Raw genomic sequence first — 12,754 nt, forward strand, 5'->3', positions numbered from 1 at the left:
CATTGTACACTGTTAAGGCTAAAAAAAAAAAAAAAAAAAGCCCTGACAAATAGAGCTGAGGAAGGCCATGCAGAATAAGGTTCTCATGCTTGTATGCCTGATAAGCAAAAAAGACCATACAACAACAACCATCACCCTGCACAAAGGCCATCGAAACATTACACAAAAAAGTATTTCTCTGGCCTCTTTGCCTATATGTCCTGGCAACAGTGGCCCATTTGCTGTCTAGGGTGAATGTATCCTTCTTTATAAAGCTTTCTTACTCTGTGAACTTATCTTTTTCTTCTTCAATAAACTTTGTTTCATGCTCGCCTTAAGAAAAAAAAAAAAAAAAAAAAAAACTTCTGCAAGGACATTTGCCCAGCAACTGTCTATCCAGCCTCAGAATGACATCACCCTTATTACTGATCTTTGCACCCAAGAATAATTATTTCAAAAACAATTATGTAATCCTCCTCAGTTTTTCCTTTTAGAAGCCTTTATCTTCTGGAATATGCACATAGTTTACTATGGCATAGGTATTTCCATTGCAGTGCTCTATTCCCAAATAAATATCTTTTCTTTTTATTCGTAAGTGTAGCTAAGTTCCTCAAACTATGTGTAGCTTGAGTTAATTTCCGATACATATCTTGAAGAACTTAACTATACTTAAGTAGTAAGAGAAGACACAAAGGTTCCAAAGGGCAGAGTAAGAGAGGCAAGAAAGGATGGATGGGAAATAAAAACAATGAAGCATAACAGTCAAGGAAAGAATAATGCTTCTAGAAAGAATTATAGAGGTTATTTAGGTTGACACCAACATACAGTAGTGATTAAATAAAGTATCCAATATCCATACAATGCAACACCAAGCAGACATTAAAATGAGAAATTTATTGATATGAAGTGCTGTTCACAGTATTTTAAGTGAGAAATACAAATGTGTCCAAATAAAGGTTTATGAGAACCTTTGGTCAACAGAATGACAGAAGGGGAGAGAGCAAGGGTACCTGACACGGTCTCTATTAGTTGAACCTCTTAAAACATCTATCTGCCCATAATTGCTCTTTATCCTCTTACAGTGTTTAATTTTTAATAGTATTTCACTTCCTGATATATTATATAGTTGATTATTTCCTACGTTCTGCTCTAGAATGTCAGCTCAAAGGTACAACTATTATCCCCACTGCTTGACATATATAGTGGTGCTCAATTAGCATGCCTTGAGTTAAATGATTTTTTCAATAAATATACATAACTTTTAGAATAAAATTTTCTTTAAGTTCATGATGGGGTTCCTAGAAACAGTATGACTAACAAATATGAAAAAAACATGAAGGGCATGAAGGGAATGCAGACGTGGAGTTTCCTGTAGACTGACGATAGGGAAGATAAAAAGAAACTAAAATTCTTATTCCTCAGGTTTTTAGCAGTGTCATTTTGTATCTCAAATATCAAAATATTCTCAATTGAAAATCTATTTAATTCTTCAATTACCACTAAATGACTGAGCACCTACTTACTCAAGGCCATGTGCCAAGCCCCTGTATAGGAAGAGAATGTAGATATCAGTAATATCAAAGAGATAATTAAAAAAGAAAATCTTCCAGGTACCAAAATTTCACATATTGTTTAAGATTCATGGGAAAAGACATAAGTTCCCTTAGATTTTTTATACATATAATAACTAAAAAAGTAAATGGTATGTGAGATTCAAAGGAACAAGTTATCACTATGGTCTGATACTCTGATATAAGGAAAAGAAGGATTTAATTGGTATTTAAAAAAACAAACAAACAGAAGTAGGGTACAGTGACTTATTCCTGTAATCCCAACACTTTTGAAGACAAGGCAGGAGGAATTTCTGAAAGCTAGGCGTTGGAGACCAACCTGGGCAAAATAGTAGAACTCTTGTTTCTACAAAAACATCAAAATATCAGCTGGGCATGGTGGCATCACCTGTAGTCAGTCCTAGCTGCTTAGGAGGCTGAAGCAGAACAGAAATTGAATGTTACAGTGAGCTACGATTGTGTTCCAATTATCGAAGCTCAAGGTGGCAGAAATGGTAAGAAAGATAAGGATATTTTCTAAAAATATTTCAAAGTCTATATCTAGCTTTATGATTAAAAAGGACATGGGAGGCAGAAGTTAGAGATGATTAGGATTCTACACTTACAAGCATGCGAGAATGGTGGTACTACTGATGGAAGGAAGTCTGATAAGTATGGCTTTAGACATGTCGAGCCTGAAGAAGCAAAGAGAAATCTAAATGGAAACTCAGCTAAAAAACAATGAAGAGACTTAAACTAAAATGCAAAGCAAGCCAAGGCAGGACAGAAAGACTGAATTAAGCCAAGAAGGGTGAAAGGCAAATCAGAGTATAAAGAAAAGAGGCGGCCAGAAGAATGTGCCCATATTTAAGAGAAGACAAAAAGGTTTCAAAAAGGCAGAGACAGAGAGGCAAGAAAGGTGGATGGGAAATAAAAACAATGAAGCATAACAGCCGAGGAAAGAAGAGCAGTTCTAGAAGAAAAAAATACAAACTCTAAAACAGCAGAGTTGAGAAAATAAGAACTCAAATGAAGTCCCTGAATGAGAAGGAAGACAATGACCTTAGAGAAACAGGTTCAGCAAAATGTTAGCGGTAAAAGGGAGATTAGGGTGGGCTAAAGGAAGGAATGGAAGAAAACAAAGTTAAAGCAGCCAAGGCAGGTAGTCTTTCAAAAGTAAACACAGTGAAATCCAAGTATAGACACAAATGTAGGAGCTCACAAAAAAATCAAAAAGCACAAGGAATATGTGACTAATAGTTTTCTCTACTAAACAAAAAGCAGTCACGGTACTAATTCACTTGACTTTCTCTTTCTCCAACAGAGGAATATATTTTTTGCTCATGTGTTATTTTTTTTTTTCTTTGAGACAGAGTCTTGCTATGTCACCCTCAGTAGAGTGCCATAATGTCACCGCTCACAGCAACCTCAAACTCTTGGGTTTAAGCAATTCTCTTGCCTCAGCCTCCCAAGTAGCTGGATCTACAGGCACCCACCACAACGCCTGGCTACTTTATTGTTGTAGTTGTCGTTGTTTGGCAGGCCCAGCCGGGTTCGAACCTGCCAGCCCCAGTGTATGCATGTGGCCAGTGACCTACCCGCTGAGCTACAGACGCTGAGCCTCATGTGTTAATATTTTTTTTCTTTCATTTTTGGAGACAGAGTCTTACTTTATCGCCCTGGTAAAGTGCCATGGTGCCACAGCTCACAGCAACCTCCAACTCCTGGGCTTAGGCGATTCTCTTGCCTCAGCCTCCTGAGTAGCTGGGACTACAGGCGCCCACCACAACGCTCGGCCATTTTTTGTTGCAGTTTGGGTGGGGCCGGGTTTGAACGCGCGACCCTCGGTATATGGGGCCAGCGCCCTACCCACTGAGCCACAGGCACCCTCACGTGTTAATTTTAAACATATTCCATTAAACATCCAACTGTACAGTATGAAAGGAGGTCTATTACCATAGCCAGTATGTACACATGTATTACAAAGCAAGGTATTTTCATTCTGAGTTTAGCACATGAAAGTATTAACTGATAAACTTGAGAAAGTGCACCTATATTTGGTTTCTTTCTCTTTTGAAGGCAAACTTTTAAGACTACAGTTTGTTTCACTCAAAAACAAAAAAGTAAAACAGCTCTTTGAAGGCAAATAGTAAAGTAAATAAATCATGTAATTCAGAACCTAAGTGTAAGTTGAACAGAGTCAATTACTTATGATGGAAACAATCAAGTTACACATGGAAGTAATATGTTGCTTCAGATCCTTTCTGAAATACAAGGTAGAAGAAAGGTAAGAAAATGGCAGAATATCATAATTAGATGAAAGATTAAAAAGATGAAAAAAAAAAAAAAAAAAGCCAAACACTTACTTTTAGAATTTCATCTACACAGCTCACATCACCAGAAGCTGATGCCTTAAGACAAGAAGAAGCACACATTAGATTTGGAGTAATTTATTACTAGATTTTTAGTATTTGCTTCACAGATGGGTAAAAGTATTATTAGAAGTATTTATGATCCCACTACCCTAAATCAGAACAGTAGTCAGAATCTTTTGGAGTAATTTGCTTAAATACAAACTTTTCAAGCATCAGGTTTTTTTTTTTTCCTTTCTTTTTGAGACAGAGTCTCAAGCTGTCCCCCTGGGTAGAGTGCTATGGGGTCACAGCTCACGCAACCTCAAACTCTTGGGATTGAGATTCTCTTGCCTCAGCCTCCCAACTACCTGGGACCACAGGCATCTGCCACAATACCCAACTATTTTGTTGTTGTTGTTGCAGTTGTCATTGTTGTTTTAGCTGGCCTGGGGTGGGGTCGAACCTGCCAGCCTCGGTGTATGTGGCCAGCGCCCTACCCACTGAGCTAGGGTGCTGCCAGCACCGGAAAGCTTTAATCAACAAACTCTATCATAGCTTGAAGAACTTTACATTTTTCAAAGGTTTTAAAATTTTTTTCTTTCCTATACTTTTGATTAGGAATAATTTTTAAAATGTAATTTTACAGGTAAGCAGCTGCCCCAAAATCTTAAAGTTTATTTATATACACAATATACCATAATACTGAAATAATCACTTCACATACACTAACAGACTAAAAGAAGTATTACTGAATGATTATTAGTCTGGAACATGGGACATTTTTCATAGTCTTTCTTAAATCACAGAAGGTTGAGTTACTTATTCCAAGCACAAATAGAAATCACAGATGAGGGCTCGGTACCTGTGGCTCAAGTGGCTAAGGCGCTAGCCACATACACCTGAGCTGGCGGGTTCGAATCCAGCCTAAGCCCGCCAAACCACAATCATGGCTGCAACCAAAAAATAGCTGGGCGTGTGGCAGGCACCTGTAGTCCCAGCTACTTGGGAGGCAGAGGCAAGAAAATGACTTGAGCCCAGGAGTTGGAGGTTGCTGTGAGCTGTGATGCCACAGCACTCTACCCAGGGCAACAGCTTGAGGCTCTGTCTCAAAAAAAAAAAGGAAAAAAAGGAAATCAGAGATGAGGCTGGGTGTGGTGGCTCATGCCTATAATCTTGGCACTCTGGAAGGCTGAGGCGTGTAGATTGCCTGAGCTCACAGGTTTGAGACCAACCTGAGCAAGAGCGAGACCTTGTCTCTAAACATAGCCAGGCATTGGGGTGGGTGCCTGTATTCTCAGGTACTTGGTAGGCTGAGGCAAGAGAAATCACTTGAGCCCAAGAGTTTGAAGTTGCTGTGAGCTGTGATGCCCTGGCATTCTACAGAGGGCAACAAAGTGAGACTCTGCCTCAAAAAAGAAAAAACAGAAAAGAAAAGAAATTAAAGATGAACTTAAGTTTAACTCTAGAGATCATGTTGTTTAAACAAAATTCTCCTGGGAGGAGTATTTAGATGACAAACACTACTACCAATGGACCTGAAAGTCCCAATATTTATCACCATCAACTATGGCCTACATCTCTTTCATGAGAATCTCTAGGGAAGTAGAGGAGCTAATTTAGTTTTTCAATGAAAGAAAAGGTGTATTATGGGCGGCGCCTGTGGCTCAGTCGGTAAGGCGTCGGCCCCATATACCGAGGGTGGCGGGTTCAAACCCGGCCCCGGCCAAACTGCAACCAAAAAATAGCTGGGCGTTGTGGCGGGTGCCTGTAGTCCCAGCTGCTCGGGAGGCTGAGGCAAGAGAATCACTTAAGCCCAGGAGTTGGAGGTTGCTGTGAGCTGTGTGAGGCCACGGCACTCTACCGAGGGCCATAAAGTGAGACTCTGTCTCTACAAAAAAAAAAAAAAAAAAAGAAAAGGTGTATTATTCCAGAAAAATCAATAGAAGAAAATCTAAGGTACTAATGGATCCTGCTTTTATTCTATAACTGACTTGTCATTTTCTCCAGATCTTATCACCTTCCTTCACTAATCTCCTTAAATTGATCTAATATTAACAAATTAGACATGTCCATATCAAGACATCAGGCCTATTTTCTTAGGCTGACCACCTCCATATGTTGACCAATATGTTACAGTTCCTTGGGTGGTGAACTTACAGAACTTCTACTGTATTGAAAACCATGAATGCCAGGCCAGGCATTACAGCTCATGCCTGTAATCCTGAGCAAAAGTGAGACCCATCTCTACTAAAAACAGAAAAATTAGCTGGGTATTGTGGTGGGTGCCTGTAATCCCAGCTACCTGGGAGGCTGAGGCAGGAGAACTGCTTGAGCCCTCCAGTTTGAGGTTGCTATGGGCTAGGCTGATGCCATGGCACTCTAGCCTGGACAACAGAATGACACTCTATCTTTTAAAACACACAAACAAACACAAAAAAACCCCATGAATGCCATTTTCTCTATTTCCCAAGAGGGGAGGGTAACAGCTCAATGATCAATCTGGGAGTTACTCGTAAGTCTTTGTTTAAACTTTTTTTTTTTTTTGGGAGACAGAGTCTTACTATGTCACCCTCAGTAGAGTGCCGTAGTGTCTCAGCTCACAGCAACCTTAAACTCTTGGGCTTAAGTGATTCTCTTGCCTCAGCCTCCCAAGTAGCTGGGACTACAGCTGCCTGCCACAATGCCCAGCTATTCTGTTGTTGTTGTTGTTACAGATGTCGTTGTTGTTTGGCTGGCCCAGGCTGGGTTTGAAACTGCCAGCCTGGGTGTATGTGGCCAGTGCCCTACCCACTGAGCTATAGGCGCCACCCTGTTTAAACTTTTTAATTCACCTTTAAACATTCACACTCTTTACTAGTAAGGCAAAAGGGCAGCTCAAGGTCAATCATAATTTCGTGGTCAATTGCTTCACATACTCACAATATTAAAAGCTCTAAATGTGTGACTTACATCCAGTGGTTGGGAAGGTATTTTCAACTTGGTAAGATGTGCCTTGCTGCTGGGCTTCAGCTCTGTCATGCTGTTGCCATGGGACTGGCTGCTGTAGTGTTCAGAGGATAGCTTTGGTTCCATGGACTCCTGTCCGTCCATGGGCCGCACATAGGCAGTGGGCTTCTGTAACATTGAACTAGACTTTGACATCAATGAAGGTGGGAAAGACTGATTTGAATGCTGCCCACTTGAAAAAGGTACACGGGAAGGAGAATCCCAGTTTGCATCAGGGTCCCGAGGTGATTTGGAACGCTGATGTTCCTTGCTATGGTGATCATTCCCATGAGACCTGGAATGACTGGAACTTAACGAAGAAATAGCCTGGGGCTTTCCAGGGCTAGAAGAACGTGCTTTGGAGTATTCTGATCCATGCTGGCCTTTTTTCCGACTACTACTCCCACTACTGCTATATGAGTCACGGTCATGTCTCTGGCTACTACTGTTACTGCTGCTACTTCCACTTGCACTGGTCCGCTGGCTACTATGTCCACTCTGTAAGCCTGAGGACCGTTTCTGAGACTGAGAAGTACTGGGTGCAGGTCCTACTGGAGTCCATTTGCTACTCTGATGAGTGCCTCCATGTCTCTGTTCAAAGAAATTTGGGTTAGATTTTTCATCTGCCGGTGGTGGTGGCACTGCAGGCTTGGGAATTGCGACAAGCTTTGGTATAGCTCTGTCTCCTATGAAATCCTTCATTTCATCGTAGTTTCCAAGCATACTCTGAATACGACTTGATAACTTATCTTCTTTGCTAGTCTACAAAAAAAGTAAAATAAAATTATATAATTAGCATAATCAGAAGTAAAATATGCTTCTACATGAATTTTTCAAATGTTAAATGGAAAGGGACTTTTCAAAGGGAGACTTCATCTCATATTTTAAAGTTAACGCTTAGAAGCAAACTCCAAATACATAATTTCTATAGTGAAAAAAAAAATTCATTTAAAAAGACATAAAAGAAGGGCAGTGTCTGTGAGTAGGGCTCTGTGGGCAGGGCACCAGCCCCATACACCAAGGGTGGCGGGTTCGAACCCAGCCCCGGCCAAACTGCAACAACAAAAAAAATAGCAGGGCGTTGTGGCAGATGCCCGTAGTCCCAGCTACTCAGGAGGCTGAGGCAAGAGAATCGCTTAAGCCTAGCAGTTGGAGGTTGCTGTGAGCTGTGACACCACAGCACTCTACTGAGGGCAATAAAGTGAGACTCTATCTCTTAAAAAAAAAAAAAGAGGTAAAAGTACGGCACCTGTGGCTCAGGGAGTAGGGCGCCGGCCCCATATACCGAGGGTGACGGGTTCAAGCCCGGCCCTGGCCAAACTGCAACAACAACAAAAAAAATGGCCAGGCAGTGTGGCAGGCACCTATGGTCCCAGCTGCCTGGGAGGCTGAGACAAGAGAATTGCCTAGGCCCAAGAGCTGGAGGTTGCTGTAAGCTGTGACACCACGGTAGTCTACTGAGGACGAGAAAGTAGACTCTGTCTCTAAAAAAAAAAAAAAAAAATATATATATATATATATATATATAAAGAAAAATAAAAATAAAGACCTAAAAATAGCCATGCTAAAATATAAACGTTCCATAGGACATTGAGAAATATATACAATAGGTTCCAGGAGGAGGAAAAAAATCCAAATTGTACCAATAAACATATTGGCATAGTAGTAAGTCTTTCCAGGAATAAAAAAGTAATCTGGGCCAGGCACAATGGCTCATGCCTGTAACTCTAGCACTTTAGGAGATAGAATTCTTGAGCCCAGGAGTTTGATGTTGCTGTGAGCTATGATGACGCCAGAGCACCCTACCCAGGGCAACAGAGTGAAACTGTTTTAAAATTTTAAAAAAGGCCGGGCGTGGTGGCTCACACCTGTAGTCCCAGCACTATAGGAGGTTAAGGAGGGTGGATTGCCTGAGCTCGGAGGTTCAAGACCAGTATGAGCAGGAGTGAGCCAGAGTGAAACCCCATCTCTACTAACATTGAAAAAAAAAAAGCCAAATGTTGTGGCGGGCGTCTGTAATTCCAGCTATTGGAGAGGCAAAGGGAAAGAGACTCGCCAAAGGAAGAACAGAAAAAAAGAAAATAATCAAAATTTTAAAAAAGGTAATCTGCTTTTTCTTTTTTTCTTTAGGAAGGTGCTGCCTCTTTTCAGGTTAGAGCACTTTCTTTTTTTTTTTTTTTTTGTAGAGACAGAGTCTCACTTTATGGCCCTCGGTAGAGTGCCGTGGCCTCACACAGCTCACAGCAACCTCCAACTGCTGGGCCCAAGCAATTCTCTTGCCTCAGCCTCCCGAGTAGCTGGGACTACAGGCGCCCGTCACAACGCCCAGCTATTTTTTTTTTTTGGTTGCAGTCTGGCCGGGCCGGGTTCGAACCCGCCACCCTCGGTATATGGGGCCGGCGCCTTACCAACTGAGCCACAGGCGCCGCCCAGGTAATCTGCTTTTATATAATTAAATTTCCGACCAGCAGAATAGCCAGCCAAATATTCTGCCAGTTTATGAAAACATTATATTCCTTATAATTCAATGTTATAGTTAGAAGTAGCAATAAACACTTAGTGAAATAAATTATAACCAAACTGACCGACTAGGATAAAAGAAAAAGAAACTGATACTGAAGACACATTTATTCAAATATATTACTACTACATAATCTCAATAGTCTCTAAAACTAAGCATATGGCAAGAAAAAAGGAGAAACAAAAGATCTATAAAACATTCATCTTTTATTGATATTACACTAAAAGAAGTAGGAAACAGACAATGCAAATTGAGTCACAGGTTTTAACTTAATTCAAGGCTCAGAAAAGTGAAATGCCTGTCCATGGCCAGCTGTATAGCTAGAATAAAGTAATGAATGTTTGGGTTAATTCAGATCCCATTTCAGAGTATAGGACAGCAATGAGAAGGAGGCTGAAAAGACCTTTAGGGTGCTAATAATGCTCTATTTCTTGATCTAAGCACTGATTACATGAGGCTGTTCATGTTGAAAAACGTCTTCAAGCCTTAACACTTATTTTATGTACTTTTCTGTGTACATATTATACTCCATAGAAAGTTTACCCCCCAAAAGTATGTTCTACTTAGAAGACAGGAAACCATACTAATTGGTATTCATTATGATTCTTTTCTAATATAAAAATTCAAGTTTAAAACATTTTAAAAGTAAAAATGTCATGCTAATGGGGAGAAAAGTTCAAAGAAGGACAACTTACAACTTTGTATGGCTCAGCAAAGAGAGGAGAGCTAGGTGGGAAGGCGTCTTCACCCTGCTGAATTTCCTGATTCCGCCTTTCCCGTTCTTTCATACGCAGCACATTCCGGTCTTCACGGTTCATGTTGCTACGAAAACAAACAAACAACTTTTTTTACATCACAAAAATAAAAGGAAAAATTAAAGTTTTCTGTACTGTTTCTGTCAGTTTAATACTTCAACTGGAGATTCCCTTTTGACTTTCAAATAATAACAGGCTTTAGAGCTAATGTTGGATTTTGGCAATAGTTTTATCAACTTGTATCAACCTTGTCTTCCACAACTGTCCAGAGAGAAAACACTAGCCCAAAATACTAGAACCCACCCCATCAAAACACTTAACCTTAACCTTCTTAAATATTCTGCTAGCTAAAAGCTAAAAACTTGTACATTTCCTATAAGCCTTCCATGGCTTTCTCCTCAGAAATCTAACTATCCATTGCCCTCAAAAGCATATAACCCACTCCCATCTACCACCCATTCCCCCCCAGGATCCAGTTCTTCTCTACTTTGCATCTACCTTATCTTGATTTCTTTTTGTCCCAAACACAGCTTCCTTGGGGTCCATCCTTATGGCAGTTTGACCTCAGCTTTGCTGTTGCTCTAGATTCCCTAAAAAACGACATTTCTGCTCTAAATATTAATATTTCAATTAAAAACCTCAATAAATGGCAAAACTGAGACTTTCGGTACTAGAATCTAAAACTAACTTGGATTAGTAACGGTAATTAAAATTTTATTGAAAAAGAAAAAGCCTTTGGGAGGAAAAATGGAAGTAACATCTCTATGATCACAACAGTATGTCATATTTTCACTAGAATAAACAAAAGGAAATAGCTTATTTATAGCAGCAGGAATTTTGGTTAAATGAACAATGATGATACAGGTTGACAAACCCTGAGACGAGGGATTACACTAGGGACTCTGCAACAACCTTCCCTGGTTATGTTTGAAGAAGGAAACAAACAGAGTTCTGTTGGAGCCCAACAGGTTACGTGCGTGGAGTATTTCTTGCCTATTAGTCATCAATCAAGGCAGGAAATTAAAGTTAATCAAGATTGGGGGAAACTATAATTAATAAAATTACAATGAGTAGAAAACCCAGTACTATCCACTTGAGGATCTTTCATCAGTTGTTAGAAGAGTGAAAGCAAACATCCAAAAATAAAGCTTTCTGTGTCCACAATCTAGTTTTACACAAATAAAGCAATTTAATGTTAGGGGGGAAAAAGAATGTTCTAAGGGTTTAAAATGTGTATTCAAATTCTTTTTTACTTGTACAATTTTCTTTTTAAATATTTTTAATTAATTAATTTATTTTTGGCCAGGTCCAGGTTTGAACCCACTACCTCCGGTATATGAGGCTGGCGCCCTTACTCCTTGAGCCACAGGCGCCACCTACTTGTACAATTTCCTAATAGCTTTAATAATACAAGCTATTGCAAAGTACAGAAATAATGTGATTTCTTTGGTTTCCTAGCACTTAGCACCCTACAGAACCACAAAAAGTATTTTAATCTTTCTCTCGTACCACAAAACATCTATATTTAAATATTTAGAGAATAAAATCAAAGAACATATAGTCCTCCAGTACATTTGAAGCAATAAATTTACATCACTAACAAGTTTCAAATAGGCCTCCTGACCTAATGATGCTGCCAACAAACAAAACCATTTATATCTGTCTTAAGGGCATATTAACTATTAATTTCCTTAAATTTCCTAAATTCAAATCCTGGAAGATCAGAAAACCACCACAAACTTCTTTAAAACATGATTTAATTTTATATCTCACTAGCACAAAAAGAAACATCTGTGCTACCTGGGAGGCTGCGACAAGAGAGCCACTTGAACCCAAGAATTCGAGGTTCCTATTTGAGTTTTAATGCCAAGGTACTCTACCAAGGGTGACCAAGTGAGACTCTGTCTCAAAAAAATAGAAAAAAAAAAAAGAAAGAAAGAAACATTTGTTATAAAAACAGATACAATTCTGGGCGGCGCCTGTGGCTCAGTCGGTAGGGCACTGGCCCCATATACTGAGGGTGGCGGGATCAAACCCGGCCCCGGCCAAACTGCAACCAAAAACTAGCCGGGCGTTGTGGCGGGCGCCTGTAGTCCCAGCTACTCGGGAGGCTGAGGCAAGAGAATTGCTTGGGCCCAGGAGTTGGAGGTTGCTGTGAGCTGTGTGAGGCCACGGCACCCTACGAGGGCCATAAAAGTGAGACTCTGTCTCTACAAAAAAAAAAAAAAAAAAAAAAAAACAGATACAATTCCCACAATAAAATTCTTTCTATAACTCAATGTCAAAGAAACTTTCTTAAGCAATGAGAGTGATCCAACTGATTATGTCTTTTGGCTTCCAGGAAGCTCAGTACCAAATTAACTCAATGCTTACAAGAATTAATATCCCAGTTTCAGCCCTTATTCTCTTTTTTACTGACCTGACTTTTTTAAAAAATCTCATTTATTGCTTCCTTTATGAATGCCAAACTCTTTTTTTTTTTTTTGAGACAGAGTGCCACTCCGTTGCCCAGGTTTAGAGTGTCATGGCATCAGCCTAGCTTACAGAAATTTCAAACTCCTGGGCTCAAGCAATGCCCCTGCATCAGCCTCCCCATAGCTATAGGCACCT

General features: G+C 40.0%; 1 protein-coding gene across 4 annotated transcripts in view; it reads right to left on the reverse strand.

Moving 5' to 3' along the window:
* AFF4 (ALF transcription elongation factor 4) overlaps nucleotides 1-12,754 on the reverse strand; it is an 88,119-nt gene that overhangs the window by 55,183 nt on the left and 20,182 nt on the right. For 3 of the 4 annotated variants that reach the window (XM_053567193.1, XM_053567191.1, XM_053567189.1), the window contains exons 2-4: nucleotides 10,085-10,211; nucleotides 6,833-7,630; nucleotides 3,896-3,940 (exon numbers count right to left, since the gene is read on the reverse strand). In XM_053567193.1, coding sequence (XP_053423168.1) covers nucleotides 3,896-3,940; nucleotides 6,833-7,630; nucleotides 10,085-10,207 — 966 coding nt within the window. In that variant the 5' untranslated portion in view covers nucleotides 10,208-10,211. Of the gene's footprint in view, nucleotides 1-3,895; nucleotides 3,941-6,832; nucleotides 7,631-10,084; nucleotides 10,212-10,642; nucleotides 10,735-12,754 lie in introns of all 4 variants that reach the window. The other variant, XM_053567190.1, reaches the window with a different exon arrangement.

Source organism: Nycticebus coucang, chromosome 17 (genome assembly GCF_027406575.1).
Source record: "Nycticebus coucang isolate mNycCou1 chromosome 17, mNycCou1.pri, whole genome shotgun sequence".
Taxonomy (NCBI): domain Eukaryota; kingdom Metazoa; phylum Chordata; class Mammalia; order Primates; family Lorisidae; genus Nycticebus; species Nycticebus coucang.